The 15,971-nt window shown below is 32.9% G+C and overlaps 1 protein-coding gene across 1 annotated transcript in view; it reads right to left on the reverse strand.

Annotated features, from left to right (window-relative positions):
• Nucleotides 1-4,043: 4,043 nt before the first annotated feature.
• Nucleotides 4,044-15,971, reverse strand: part of LOC126881238 (protein fuzzy homolog) — a 40,568-nt gene continuing 28,640 nt past the window's right edge. Inside the window, exons 5-6 of the mRNA XM_050645388.1 lie at nucleotides 12,838-13,037; nucleotides 4,044-4,493 (exon numbers count right to left, since the gene is read on the reverse strand). Coding sequence (XP_050501345.1) covers nucleotides 4,103-4,493; nucleotides 12,838-13,037 — 591 coding nt within the window. The 3' untranslated portion in view covers nucleotides 4,044-4,102. The remainder of the gene's footprint in view (nucleotides 4,494-12,837; nucleotides 13,038-15,971) is intronic.

The following is a 15,971-nucleotide window of genomic DNA, read 5'->3' on the forward strand; positions in this document are numbered from 1 at the left end:
TTTCCTAGAGCTAAAAGATCTACTGAAGTTAAACGCCGGACCAGATGCCAAAAATCATAAGTACTCACAAACTCACCTTTCAAAACGGAACTAGAAAACAAAGAAAATAAAAACGACTAATAAGAATGTGCCAAAGAGGAATTTGACGAACACCGAAAAAAGTGAGAATAAATATTGCAAACAAAAATTCATCATACTGAAACCTCCACAAGATCTCCATCCAACCTGAGGACGATGTTTAGTGTCTCATATGCACCGAACCATACAGCAACTCCGAGAGCAAGGAAGTGTGGATCCAGTGCAACATTTATCAGAAGTGGGCTCATAAACTCTGCACTAGTGATGTAACGAATGTCATTTTTTGAACATTCGCAAACACAAATGCGAATATCTGCTACCGACATTCGCGAATGCGGATACGAATGCAAATATTCAGTTTTTTAAAATTTTGTTTGTATTTTTGTAATGTTTTCTAAAGTTCTAATGAGAAGTTAATTGATATTTAGTTTAAATCAATCTGAATCTTAAGCTTTATTACATACTACCAAATAATAAAATAAAGTGAAGGCTGATAATGTGATTATACGAGGTTAAGTTACCTTTTCTTAATAAAAAAATATAAGATGTAAATAGATTTTGATTTTATTAACCTAATATTACCCTCTTTTTTCTGATGTTCATATTCGCAAAACATTCGCACAAATCTTGCGAATACGAATGCGAATGCGAATATGCAAAAATATGCGAATACGAATATTCGTTACATTACTACTCTGCACCACCTTTGAAGGAGGAGTATTTATTTGCGATCTTTGTTAAGTAGATACACATATAGGGTGAGGCAGATAAAGGGCCTATTAGAAATATCTCGAGAACTAAAGGTAAGAGAATCATGAAAATTGGAATACAGGGGTTTTGAGGTATGAACTATTTAATGAAAATATTTTAGTGTCTTTGCTACTTCCGGTTATACCGGAAGTTGATTATAACTTCGTTTTCTTTAATGGGACACCCTGTATATTTTTACATTTTTGGATTCTGCTCGATGTCTTCTTTCTTAAAATATGAGGTTTTGTAATATTATACAGGGTAGTTTAAAAGATAATTAATTACCTTTTTTTATAAATTTTGTAGCAAACTGGTCACCCTGTAGAATTGTCCTGATTTTATATCAAAAATTCAATTTATGTTTAAGTGATTTTTAATATAGTCTATTATTACTAAAAAATATTAATATAGCGAAATGTTTAATTTTAGTATACAGGGCTGTTCGAAACACGGAATGAGTATTATCTATGTTTTCTTAAATGGAACACTCTGTATTTTAGTATTGTAATGAAATGGTATTTTATAGTACTTTTTTATTTCTTAAGCATTCCCTATACCTAACTGCTTTAATTTGTATGGTATTCGTAGTTCTTTAAGCCAAAAATTAATTGCAAAAAAATTACGTGAAATTTTATTAAGTTTGCCGTGAAAATAATCAATCATAAATAATTTTTTGAAAATAAGTACATGTTAATCTAGAATGATCCTTAACCATTATGGTTACCATTAAACCATTTAAATAAAAACAAACCATATTCTACCCAGTTGGCTATGGCTTTGACACTAAACTTGATTAAACATTAGACATTATATTATTTTTATAGTTCCAGTTGCTTTGTTACCATTACTAATATAAATTTTTGTAATGGGGAACTGATTAGTAAAGTTTTTGTTTTAGGAGAGTATAACAAAAATGTACTACTAGCAATAAGAATTTATCATATGCATCTCCCTGATAGATGACAGCCAAGAAGAGAAACTTCTCAAAGTTTAGAAAAGAAACTTTTCAAAGTTTACTAAAATAGTTTCGACGTACTAGACACTTAGATTACGAGAACGTTCATACTAATATCCAGATTCTCAGTGACACTAACATTTAATTCATTTTAATCATTTAAAATAGTTTTTGTTCGATCAGATTTCTCGTAATCTAAACTTCCAGTTCGTCGAAACCGCTCTAGTAAATTTTGAAAAGTTTCTCTTTTTGTTTGTCATCTATCATGGAATTGCTGATCATAAATTCTTATTGCTAGTAGCACATTTTTATTTGTTATGCTCGCCTAGAACAAAAAAACATCAGAATCAGTTCCTCATTAGAAAAATTCATATTAGCAATGATAGCAAAGCAACTGGAACTTCAAAAATAGTAGAATATTTAAGCAAAGCAAATGTTTAAGCATATTTACTGTCAAAGTCATAGCCAACTAGATAGAATATTGTATGTTTTTATTAATATTGAACACACCAACAATCTTAACTGCGTAGTTATTTTGATATATCAACCAGTATTAATAAATTAAGGGTCAGTCGAGATTAATATGTATTTATTTTCGAAAAATTATTTATGATTGAATATTTTCACGGCAAACCTAATAAAATTTCACGTAATTTTTGTTGCAATTAATGTTTGGCTTAAAGAACTACGAATAACTTACAAATTAAAGCATTAAGGTATAGGGAATGCTTAAGAAATAAAAAAGTACTATAAAATATCATTTCATTACAATACTAAAATACAGGGTGTTCCATTTAAGAAAACTCAGATAATACTCATTCCGAGTTTCGACCAACCCTGTATACTAAAATTAAACATTTCGTTAAATTAATAATTTTTAATAATAATAAACTATATCAAAAATCACTTGAACATAAATGTAGTTTTTGATATCAACCAGTACAATTATACAGGGTGTGAAGTTTGCTACAAAATTTATAAAAAACCGTAATTATCTTTTAAACTACCCTGTATAATATTACAAAATCTCATATTTTAAGAAAGAAGACATCGAGCAGAAACCAAAAATGTAAAAATATACAGGGTGTCCCATTTGAAAAAACGAAGTTACAATCAACTTCCGGTATAACCGGAAGTAGCAAAGAGATCAAAATATTTTCATTAAATAGTTCACACCTCAAAACCCCTGTATTTCAATTTTCATGATTATCTTACCTTTAGTTCTCGAGATATTTCTAATAGGCCATTTATCTGCCTCACCCTGTATACATTATGGTGCAAATGAAAGGAATAAATTCGTTGTTTCGTAAATCGGTGACTTTAAGGAAAAATCCCGAACCAGGTCGATTTTTATTTTTGAATTATATTTTGGCATATATGTCATACTAGTGACCTCATCCATCTGGGCGCGATGACGTAATCGATGATTTTTTTAAATGAGAATAGGGGTCGCGTGCTAGCTCATTTGAAAGGTTGTTCAATTCTCTATTCAGTAGTATAAACATTTACATAATTATTTATACAGGGTGTCCAAAAATTTTTTTTAAATTAAATTATTTGACAAAAAAAATAAGAATGTATGTAATTTATTTAATTCAGAATACGTTTTAATGCTGTCAGACATCAGAAAAAAATGTTTAATTCACAAATAAACATTGCTTTTTGCTTAAATTAAATGTTCAAACTTCCACGAGATGGGTAGCTGGCCGGGAGCTGGTTTGAACATGGAATTTAATCGAAAAGCTATGTCTATTTGTGAAATAAACATGTTTTTCTACTTTCGGGCAACAATAAAATGTATTTTGAATTAAATAAATTACATACATTCTTTTTTTTTGTCAAATAATTTAATTAAAATTTTTTTTGGACACCCTGTATAAATAATTATGAGAGAATTGGATAACCTTTCAAATGAGCTAGCACACGATCCCTATTCCCATTAAAAAATCATCGATTACGTCAATTATTAAAATATCATAATTTAAAAATAAAAATCGACCTGTTTCGGGATTTTTCCTTAAAGTTGCCGGTTTACGAAATAACTTTATTCCTTTCATTTGCATCATGTCATACTGTATGTATGCTCGAATTTGAATAAATAAATTTCAACAACAAACATGTCCATTCTTTTAATCACTACTTGCACAAGAAAACAAGTTGGATATATTATTATTCCACATTGAAAGTATGCGATTCACTAAAAAGATTTGAGATATAATAAAATAATTTTATTAAAATATATAATATACATAGTATATACACATTAAACTGGATAAAAATCAGTACTTAGGAAAAATTTTAAAGCTACATATAAAATTATTACCAACAAACTTGTTTGTCAGAAATTAAAAGTTTTAGAGTTTTTTCTGTAATTGCCTTAAGAGCATGTGTAGGAACTGTCGAATTATATAAGACACACAAAACATTACTTCCGATTTTAAGAGCATGGCATTTGTGATACTCTGAACACCAATAAGTTTCTATCCCAATATTTTCATTCGGCTCTGAGCTAAATGATTCATCAGATGAATTTGAATTATTGAGTTTGTCGTAAGAATCTTTGCAATTGATTAAATTATTTAAGACAGCTCTGTAGAAGAATGTTCGTAGTATATCCAAGCGGTGAGAACTAGCTGCGGTTTTCTTTGATGATTGCTGTGGACTCTTCGATATCATATATTTCTTAGTGGCCGTATTTACTAGAAGTTGTCTGTAAAAAAACAATATAATAAATTACTATCTCGTATTGGTATTGACACAACAGATGTACCAGCTAATACGAAAGATATGGATAGAAGAAGAAATCCCCCAACAATGGAAGAAAAGTATAATCTGCCCTATTCATAAAAAAAGAGACAAACTGTTGTGTCAGAATTATAGAGGCATCTCTTTCATCCTTAGTCGAAGACTTCAGCCTCTCACGGAAAAAATCATCGGGGAATATCAAGCAGGGTTTAGGCAAAATAGATCTACCATTGACCAACTATTTACAGTTAAACAAATACTAGCCAAAGCATGGGAATATGAAATGGACGTTTACAATCTCTTTGTAGATTTTAAACAAGCCTATGATTCAATAGATAGAACAATTCTACCTAATATATTGGAAGAATTTGGCATACCATCAAAATTAATACGACTAGTGCAAATGACAATGACAGAAACAGAAGCACAGGTATGTATTCAAGGACAGATCACTGATGCGTTTACGATAACGCAAGGACCGAAACAAGGCGACGGACTGGCTCCAACGCTTTTTAATCTTGTTGAATATGTAATTAGACGGTTGACGGTGAGCGGAAATAACATACTTACAAACAAATCTACCCAATTAGCAGCATACGCAGATGATATAAACATAATGAGCAGAACAAAGAATGCAGCGGAAGAAACCTACGTTGAGTTGAAATAGAGTGCAGAAGCAGTAGGGCTAGCAATAAATACAAATAAAACAAAACTACTCATACAAAACTACTCAACAACACTTTATTGACGATATAGAACATGTAAATAGATTCACGTACCTAGGAATGGATCTGGTCGCAAACAATGAAGAAGAATGGGAAATAAATAGAAGGCTTGTGCTGGCAAATAAAGCCTATTTCGCGATGGGCCACATATTCAAATCGCGAGACGTACACCGGAAAACAAAACTCCGGGTCTATAGAACAATAATCAGGCCTATAGTAAGTTATGGCTGTGAAACATGGGTGGTGACACAGAAATCTGCCAATGCATTAGATGTGTTAATATTACGTAGGATACTGGGCCCAATAAGTGAAAATAACAACTGGCGAATTATGTAGGTATAATAGAGAAATATACGAGCAATATAGCGAACCAGCTCTAGCACAATACACTAAACTGCAGAGATTACGGTGGGCAGGGCACGTGGTCCGCATGCATGAGAATAGAATCCCCAGAAAATTGCTAAATGCAAGAATGCAGGGAAAAAGACCTGTTCGAAGACCTAAAAAGAGATGGGAAGACGAAGTCGATGAGGATACCAGGAACTTCCTGGGAACGCGTTCATGGAAAAGAACAGCGGTAAATCGAAATGGTTGGAGAAGCTTGTTGAAGGACTGTAGTGCCAGGGCTCGATTTGGGCTGTAGTGCCATTGGATGGATGGATGGATTGGTATACGTTATTAAGTACAGCTACGAACATTGAATAGTTTACACCCTTACATATGTATGCTGTGTTTTAAACCAGGAGGAGTAATTCAAATTGATTACCCCGCCGTAATGCTTGTTAGAGGTATCAGTCAATAGATTGAGAACGACAAAGAGGGCGATCGAATGAGCTATGTAAGGAGTATCTCTGAGGGAGCATATACGAAATGAGGACGTGCGAAGGTCGAAGGTGGAAGATGTAATTGGAAGAATTGCGCAAATGAAATGGAACTTGGTAGGACACGTGGCACTACAAAACATCGAAAGGTGGACGAGAAACATTGTACATTGGAGACCACGCGAGCACAGTTGTAGTAGGGGAAGACCACAAAAAGGATGGCTAGACATCAAAGTAAAAATGGGGAGAAACTGGCACCAAATAGCACAAAACAGAGAAGAATGGAGAACTCATTGGGAGGCCTTTGTCCAGGAGTGGATCCAAACAGGCCGAAGAAGAAGAAAAATGCTTGTTTGTAACTTCACGCAAGTTTACTCTTCACTGTTATGAAATTTTGACACTACATATTGGCAGTTATGAAATTTTGACACTATTGGCATTTCAGAAGTTAACTAAGTTACATATATCGGCGATTTTTTGTGTTTTCTGCGTTATTTCTTTAAATTTTAGATTTTTAGTCTGCTTTTATATAAAAAGCAGTTGTTTTTAAAACTCTTTAGCGACGTATGAATATGATAATACATATCATAATATTTATGGATTACCGTCGAAGGCCGACATGATCAACCAAAACAAAAGATGTATTTGGTGATTTTTCTAGTGACTTTCTTGGGTGTGAATGTGTCTTTTTTCAATTCAATTTTTTGAACTTTTAACTCGTTTAAACGTACATTTTACGTCAAGGTGACGTTAATTACCAGTGGCGGACCCAGAATAGATTAATTAAAATTAAAAAATCAAAATAAGAAATTAATCTATTGTACAAAATGGAACTAAACAATTAACAATTGTTGAATTGAAATTAACAAAACAATAATTGTTGAAATGAAATTAACAAAACAATTGAAATTAATCACTTAAAGTAGCAATTAATAATTTTTGACAAGCACTTTGACATTTAAGAAATTCGTACAACACGGCGATCTTACAGTATTACCATCTATGAAGGTGTAAACTATTCAGTGACCGTAGCTGTACAATAAAAATCAACAACACCTTGTTGACTGGACAAGAATTGAATATTTACAAATAAATATTGTTTACAAACGGAGCACAATGTGCTGATTGGACGAAAATCATGTCATCCGAAAGATATGCAACATAATAGTCCAGTGTGCCACGGTAAAAATATGGTATAGTCTAAGTAAGGAATATAGTGAAACGGCCAGTTTCGGTAGTTCGGCTTTAAGCTATAGAGCGGCGGCTGATTTTTTTGGCAATTGAATAATTATGTAATTTACATATTTTTTTTGACCTTTAAAGCAGGATATGTCCTATGTGCTAAAACTAAGGTTGACCATTTTTATTTACATTTCACCGCATAGGAACCCTTCTATTTTTATAAAATCATGTTGAACAAAATATTCTGATCTTAATATGTACCGGGTGTCCCAATAAGAATGGCTCTCGGCAATATCTCAGAAACCGTTTATAGTAGAGCTTTGAAATAAAAAATTTTATAACAAAAGTTGCCTCAGGAAAAGCCTGGAAATTATTTTCATAATTGTGGGTCCACCGCTAGAGGGCGTAATTGAATATCAAAAATAAAAAAATCTATATTTTACAAAATTTTCCTAATGAAGGGGCACTGGAAATCCTATTATTGTATTCTTCATCAAATTCTGCGCATATTTGATTTAACAAGTTTAACTCTACCTTTGCAAATAAGAGGTGGGGGTGAGTAGGAACCTTGTTATGAAAAAATGGCTGTAAGTCCGGTTCTGCTAAATCAAATTTTGAAAACTGGGTCTTGTTGAAGACAGATCTTTTTCTTCAATGTAAGCGTGATAATTTTGAACCATCCTAATAAGTAGTAAGCCAGCTGGGAGGCGTTATTTAATTTTTTTCAGAAATCTAGTTTTCTTTGGAAAATATTAAATACAAGTATGCATTTTTAATCATACTTTATAAAATTAGATTAAATTAGCAATAGAATAGCAAAAACCGCATGTCGATACCTTTTTTTTATCTCAACATATCTCGAGAAACGTGTAAATTTTATACATAACTGTTACTATCACCGGTAAACTAAGTTAATGAAAAGTAGTGTGCTGTGGAAAAAAACAAAATAACATTTTCCAGATGTCAACGTATAAAAATATAATTAATTAAAACAACAATATAAAGAGAAACAATACTATTAAAATTAAATATAACACAGAACAAAAAGAACTACTTAGTGACGACCTAAATATTCAAATTATTGCCCATCATACACTACTCTCGAATACATTATCCAGAGAATACTAAACGCCGTTCAAAGCATATCGAGAGCAGAAATTGAGACTGCTGTTCAATCTACTCTTGAAAGAGTAAATGTTTGCAACGAAAATGATGGGCAAAAATTTGAACGTTTATGTCATCACTAAATAGTTGTTTTTATTTCTTTGTAATAGGGCTTTTCAACGCTTCTCATTTGTTTCGAGCCTCTGTCATATGCCGTATAATCCGTGTATAATAAATATTAATATACGAGATATGAACGAGGCTCGAAACAAATGAGAAGCGTTGAAAAGTCCTAATATACGTTGACAGCTGGAAAATGTTTCTTTGTTGTTTCCATAGCACACTACTTTTAATGAATTTCGTTTACCGGTGACAGTAACAGTTATGTTTTTAAATTTGCACGTTTTGTAAGATATCTCGAGATAGAAAAAAGGTATTAACATGAGGTATTCGCTATTCTGTTGCTAATTTGGTCTAATTTTGTAATATGGTATTAAAAATGCATGTTTGTATTTAATATTTTCCAAGGAACACTAGATTTCTGAAAAAAATTAAATAACGCCTTCTAGCTGTCATATTACTCAGTAAGTTGGTTCGAAATCATAACTTTTACATTGATGAAAAAAATCTGTCTTCAACAAGACCAAGTTTGCAAAATTTGATTAAGCAGAACCGGACTCACAGCCAGTTTTTCATAACAAGGTTCACCCTCACCCCCACCTCTTATTTCCAAAGGTAGACCTAAACTTGTCAAATCAAATATGCGTAGAATTTTATGAAGAATACGACGATTGGATTTCCAGTGCCCCTTCATTAGGAAAATTTTGTAAAATTTAGATTTTTTAATTTTTGATATTCAATTACGCCCTCTAGCGGTGGTCCCACAATTATAAAAATAATTTCCAGGCTTTTCCTGAAGCAACATTTGTTATAAAATGTTTTATTTCAAAGCTCTACTATAAACGTTTCCTGAGATATGGCCGAGAGCCATTCTTATTGGGACACCCGGTACATACAAAACAACACTCTACGATCTACCAACGACCTGCTTCCGAACTAAAATGGTCATCTTGCTATATAGGCGAAGCAACGAAGCACTAGAAAGCCCAAAACCTAGGAATTTTGTGCAGTAAGATGAATCGTCATGCAACTTTTTGCATTCCAGGCGAGAGAGTGTCAGGCAATTTTGTGAACTAAATTGATCTCCGGCAAAAATTTTTATGTACAAAAAATGCATTTTCAAAGTGCATCTCGAAAAGATGGAAAATGAAAAATTTAGAACTCAAGAAAATATTGACGAAAATGAGTTCAATTTTTATACTTGGGGGTTTTGGAGGTCACTGAACACGAATTTCATGACGACGATCGCCTCCGAAGTACCTGTTGCCCAGGGTGGAACTCGTCGCCTGGGACGATCGAATAATTCGCGGGACGATCCAATAATTCGCAAAATGAAGATTGGAGCGAAAAACTGAAAAATATATGTTTAATATTTTCCAAAAATCTATCGAATGACACTAAAAACGACCCCCTCAATCCACCCCCTGAAGGTGGGGTGGGGGGTAACTTTAAAATCTTAAATGGAAACACCCATTTGTTATTGCAGATTTGGATTGTTTACGTAAAAATAAGCAACTTTTATTCGACATATTTTTTCGAATTGTGGATAAATGGCCCTATAATCGGGAAAACCCATGTATCGTAATACCATAGGTAAATTATAGAAACGGCCTACCTAATATCTCGAGAAATACACTTCCAAATAAAAAACCAAAAAATACGTGTTTAATATTTTTCAAGAACCTATCGAATAACATCAAATACGACCCTCCACTTCACTCTTTGGAGGTGGGGTGGGGGTTACTTTAAAATCGTAAATAGGAGCCCCCATTTTTTTATTGCAGATTTGGATTCCTTACGTAAAAATAAGTAGTAACATTTTATTTGAATTGGAATCAGGGTTTGATTCTTACGTCAACATTCCACTGGTATTTTAAAGCGGATTTAGAATGTTTTGAGCTGAAACCTTATGCCTGTAGATTAATATATATGTTACCGGCCAAACCCACTTTCAGGACAAACTAGTTTTTCTTATTTTATAAAAATTATGAAATTCATTTGGCTTATCGTGAAACAACACGCCTAGGATTTCTGTTAAGATCAACAGATTTGAATGTTTCCGAACTAAAATTAGTTTTGAAAAAAGTAATCCTAAATTATCGCTACATACTTCATAGTGGACAACATCTGACATCTGAGTTTTTTTCCTTATAATAAAAGGTGAACAGTTGGACCAGTTGTTGTTGTAGTCTTAAAGTCCTAAAGTCCTAAAAAGTCATTTACTTCTACTTCCATTTATTTTCCACAGAATACTGACTACCAGTAGCACACCGCGGTTTTACATCGTTCCATGGAGTTAATACTTCTTACATATGTGCAAGTCATATTAACTCCACTAATTCTACTGATAATACTTTTATTTTGCTGAGTATTAAGTGTAATCGTGTAATCGACTGTTTAGTTCGGAACTACGGAGGGACTTAATACACTTTAACGTTGACTATCTTTGGAACCACATTAAATAGGATTTAATATCGTATCGCATATGAAAGATGTGAAGTCTGTTACGTAGAAAGTGAAATAATACAATTTTTCAAAAAATGGAGTTAATACAGTTTAGCGCTCTGAGGTACAGTTATAGATCCGAGATATTTATATTCTTTACATGTTTTTGTGGTTCTAATTTCTAAATCTGGATCTTCTTTCTCATACCCTATTTTAAGATACTCTGTCGTTGACATATTCATGTAGAATTGTAAATAGTTTACCTTATATTTTAAATTCACCTGTATATCATTTTTCTTAATTATTAGTACGAGAACGGGATAAGAGTCTCTCACATATGGACCTACGTTGGCACAGATGGTTGGAACGAAATGGCATTACTACGGTAGCCGGTCCGAAATACTGCTAACGTTGAATCTTTAAGGCCTAATTAAGTAAGAATATCATTCGCAACTTTGAACTAATTTTAATAGTTTGGTTTTCATTGGAAAACGGAAAAGAGGGATTAGATGTATTTAACAGAATTTGTTTTATCGTAGGGGTTGTATAGTCAGTCGATTTTAACACCATAAACGCGACGGAACTTATGGATAATACCTACTTAGAAAAAGACGAATTAAGACGGGTATTATATTGATTAGACGCAATTACTTATCTCTAAATACATTTCTTTTGTAAGAACAAGAACTCATAAAATTTTAGTCGCAATTACACAAGCACTTTTACATTTCGTCAATTTAGTAGTATCAATAATTTAGTTATCTATTTTATTAAGGAGGGGGTATGGTTTGAAATCAACATATCAAGTACATTTTTGTGAATTTTTTTCGAAGCTTTGGTACAAATATTTTGTTTTTAAATTAAATAAGCATATTAAGTACAATTCAAAGAATGCTTAGAAAAAAATTCAATCCAAAATATTGGAAAATAAGCCATTGGTGACAAATTTTGACAGGCAGCTCACAAAAGAATGGATTTTGCGGTGGACATCAGAACTCGTCACTCGATCATACGAAACAAAAAATTCAAAAAGATTTAATTAGCTTATGAGTTTCACGAGGTCACAACGTCGAGTTTTTTTATTTTTAATGATTTTTGAATTTTTGGTATCACTCAGAATTCTAAAAAATGAAATTTTTGGTAAAAATTTTGTGAAAATCAACAGACTTATTATTGTTGAACAAAAAATAAGCAAAAAAAGAAAAATATCTCGACGTTGTTACCTCATGAAATGTCTAAGGAAAATATGTGCAAAATATCAGGTAGATCGGCCCAGTAGTTTTTTAGTTACAATGTCTACCGCATTTGAAAAAGCAGTTTTGAGAAAAATGCGTTTAAAGTTTTGACAACTGCATCTTCATCTTCTTATTTGTCTGCCAAATCGTAAAGTGATGCACATTGGAATATGTTTTTTAAATCGAGGAGTAATCTACAAAAGAGAAGGCAAACAGTTGTTTAACGTTTCTTACTACGCTCAAGCGTGCTGGCGCGAAGCCGCGGCAACGCGAGTCGAAGGTAGGCATATTCAACACCCTGTATCTCTGGTAATTTTACTCCGATTATTTTGAAATTTTCAGAGAGTATTCTTGGAAGTATGCACTTTTATTTGAAATAATAAAAAAAATTAAATATTTCAAACCATACCCCCCCTTAATTAGAACTGTTAAACATCACACGAACTTTTATTACGATTCTCTTTAAAGAATCCCTACATTCATATTGAGAGATTCTCAATTTATTAGATTCATTATGTAAATTGCAAAATAAGCCAATTTCATGTCAATCCAAGCGGTTCTTTTAAATATTGAGCACAAACCGTGAGTAAATGGACTAAGTTAAATAATAATAAGTTAAATACGCCAAAAATGGACAAAGAAAATTTATAGTAAATATTTTTAATGACTTTACTTACCCTAATATGTTAGTGTCGATGATATACGATACTGGAAAGTTCCTAGGAACACACTGTGCAGCAGAATTTAAAATATCTGTTGAATTTCTGAAACACTGCGTTGCTGATAGTTCTATTTCATTTAGAGGTGGACTTGGACCGCATAGGCAACAAATTTGTACTTCCGGTATTAGTGTGCAAACAACGAAACGAAAGGCAACCTGAAATGTTTTTCTATATTTTATTAAAATAATTTGAAAATATTTTACCAAATTAAATAAAATATATTAATAATGTTTTCCAATATAATAGTAGAACATTTATTATGAGTATTTGTTAAAGTTCAAACCAAACCCTTCTTTCAGTGCGTCACTCATTTTGACGTCATATACTAGGCAGTTCAATAAGTTTTGCAGTTTTTTATTTAGCGTATGGACTTTTACAGTACGATAAATACACAAATATAATATATTAATCAAACACAAATATAATGAACGAACCTAAACATTAATATCCAATTTACATAGCCATTCAATTGCTTCTCGAGTACATTCCACAAAGTCCTGGAGGTTTCCACGGTAGGTAAAATTTAGGCAGTCTGAAATACGATGGCTTATGGTCTGTCTAGGTGATCCGCAATCGCACTGTGGACTTTCCGCACGACCCCATTTGAACAGAGAATCAGTACATTTACCATGTCCGGTACGTATGCGATTAAGCCTCTCCCAGGTGGACTGGGGCAGATTTGATCCGATGAAACCCTGAGTTGAGGTGGATATCTGAATATAGTCTGCTGCTATTGTTGGCATCCATCTTATTGATCATTGCCTATGTATATCATATGAATCACCAATTTTTCGGGCAAATCTGATTGGAGGATTTCTAGATCTCAGTCGCTGGTGCTCTGATGCATACCAGATGTTTGGTATGTCTTGATGGATTGGTAATTGTACGTTGGCTACAATGTTCTGCTACTGTCTCACTAATGCACTGTCTCACATTGAAAAGATGGCGGCGCGTGATACAACCACGTTAACGAATGAGTTAAATAAATTAAAGAAAAATGAACTAATCGACATAATTGTGACGTTAAAAGTACCAGTGAATGTTGCAAATCCACAAGTGATTACCTACATAAATAAAATTGGTGAATTTATAAACAGCAAGAGCGACAATAAATCTTGTGATTTGGTAGATACCATAACCTGTTCTCACTGTGACACGTTATCAGACAGGACCATTACCATTAAAAAGGAACTTGACGCTGTAAGTAAACTTACATATCATCTAGAAAAAAGGTGCCAAGAACAAGAAGATCTAATTTTTCTCCTAAAACAATTAAAAGAGAATTCAGATTCACCAAAGATACATACAACGCCATCTACTAGTACTATTGCGAACTCCAAAACACATTATAAGACCAATTTAAATATTGCCGAAAAAAAGAAAGAAGAACACAAACAAAACTTTATGGGCAGAGCAGCAAAAAGTGAACTGATAATTACTCAGAAAAAACCTGACGTAAATAAACAAGGGAATTCCCAAACAATAACAAAAACAGATATTTCGAAAGGACTGCTTTTTGAACAAAGCAGATTAAAAATGGATCAGTTCATTAATTTAGTAGAGGACGAAAAACCTACTAACGATGAAATACCTATAAATGAAGCAGAAAATGATCAAGAATGGAAAACTATTAGGCGTAGGCGACATCAGTTTAACGGACGAAGAAAAATTATAGTAGGTAGCAATAGAAATAGCGATGAGGTTAAGGGTGTTCCAAAAATTTCAACTCTACATGATACAAGAATTAATAAAGAAACTACAACTGACTCTCTAACCGAGTTAATTAAAGTGAATTTTCCTGAAGCAACATGTGAAATGATTCAATCGAAACATCCAACAATTTACTCATCGTTCAAAGTAAATATATGTTCAGGGAACTTCAACAAGGCCATGAATCCCGAAGTTTGGCCTCATGGAGCTGTTGTTAGCCGTTTTTTTTACCACAAGAAGAAACAGACAGAAGAAGCTTAGTTTTTGATCCAGATATTACATTATTAAATATCCCAAGTGTTAGTCAGAAGACTGGTTTTAAATTGGATAAGTTAGAAGTATTCAATTCTCCTAATTTTGACACAGTTGGTAAAAATGCTTCAACTATCAATCAAAAAAGTTTTGGCTTACTTCATCAAAATATACAATGTGTATCAACAAGCATTGAAAAACTAGAGTTCTTCCTGCAGTGCGAAGGTCTACATAATGTATGTGTCTGTTTAACTGAGCACTGGAAATCTAAAGAACAACTAGAACTACACCATATAAATGGATTTTCTCTGGCTTCATCTTTCTGCCGTGACCAAGGGGAACATGGAGGGTCTTCAATCTATGTGAAAGAAGGTGTGGTTTGGAAGGAACGTTCTAATATATGTTCTCAATCTGAGAAATATAATTTTGAAGTGAGTGCTGTTGAAATAGACTATTGCCTTTTTAATTGTGTTGTGTTGTGTATTTATCTGCCTGGACGTGGCTCTATTGATGTTTTTATGTCAAAACTGGATCTAATACTTGATGTGCTGGTCTCCGAAGGTAAGGCTATAATATTAACAGGTGATTTTAATATAGATTTCAAATCAAATTCACTAAGTAAGCAGAACTTGGTAAATGTTTTAGATTCTTATGGCTTAACCGTAACTGTAAATGATTATACAAGAGTAACTGCAACTAGTAAAACTCAAATTGATTATATTGCTACAAACATAAATCACCAACAAAAAACAATGGTTGTGGAAGGTTTTATCTCTGATCATCGTGCGCAATTGTTCCAATGTAGCATTAACACAAACAATGATGCCTATATATTCATCCGTTCATATAGTGAAAGGAACATAAATCGTTTTGTTCAAACCCTTGAGTCAACAAATTGGTCAGAGGTATTTAATACAATTTCTGCTGAGGATAAATCATTAGCTTTTTTAAACACTATCCAAAATTACTTTCGGTCCCATTTTCCACTACTTAAATGTAAACCTAAAAAATGTACACGTTCGAATTGGTTTACGCAGGAACTGTACAATTTAAGGGATCAGCTAAAACTTTTAGAAACGATCTGTCAGCAAAATAGTAATCTTAGGCCAGTCCTTCATTTGGCAAAG

The sequence above is a fragment of the Diabrotica virgifera genome, chromosome 3, assembly GCF_917563875.1.
Source record: "Diabrotica virgifera virgifera chromosome 3, PGI_DIABVI_V3a".
In the NCBI taxonomy this organism is placed as follows: Eukaryota; Metazoa; Arthropoda; class Insecta; order Coleoptera; family Chrysomelidae; genus Diabrotica; species Diabrotica virgifera.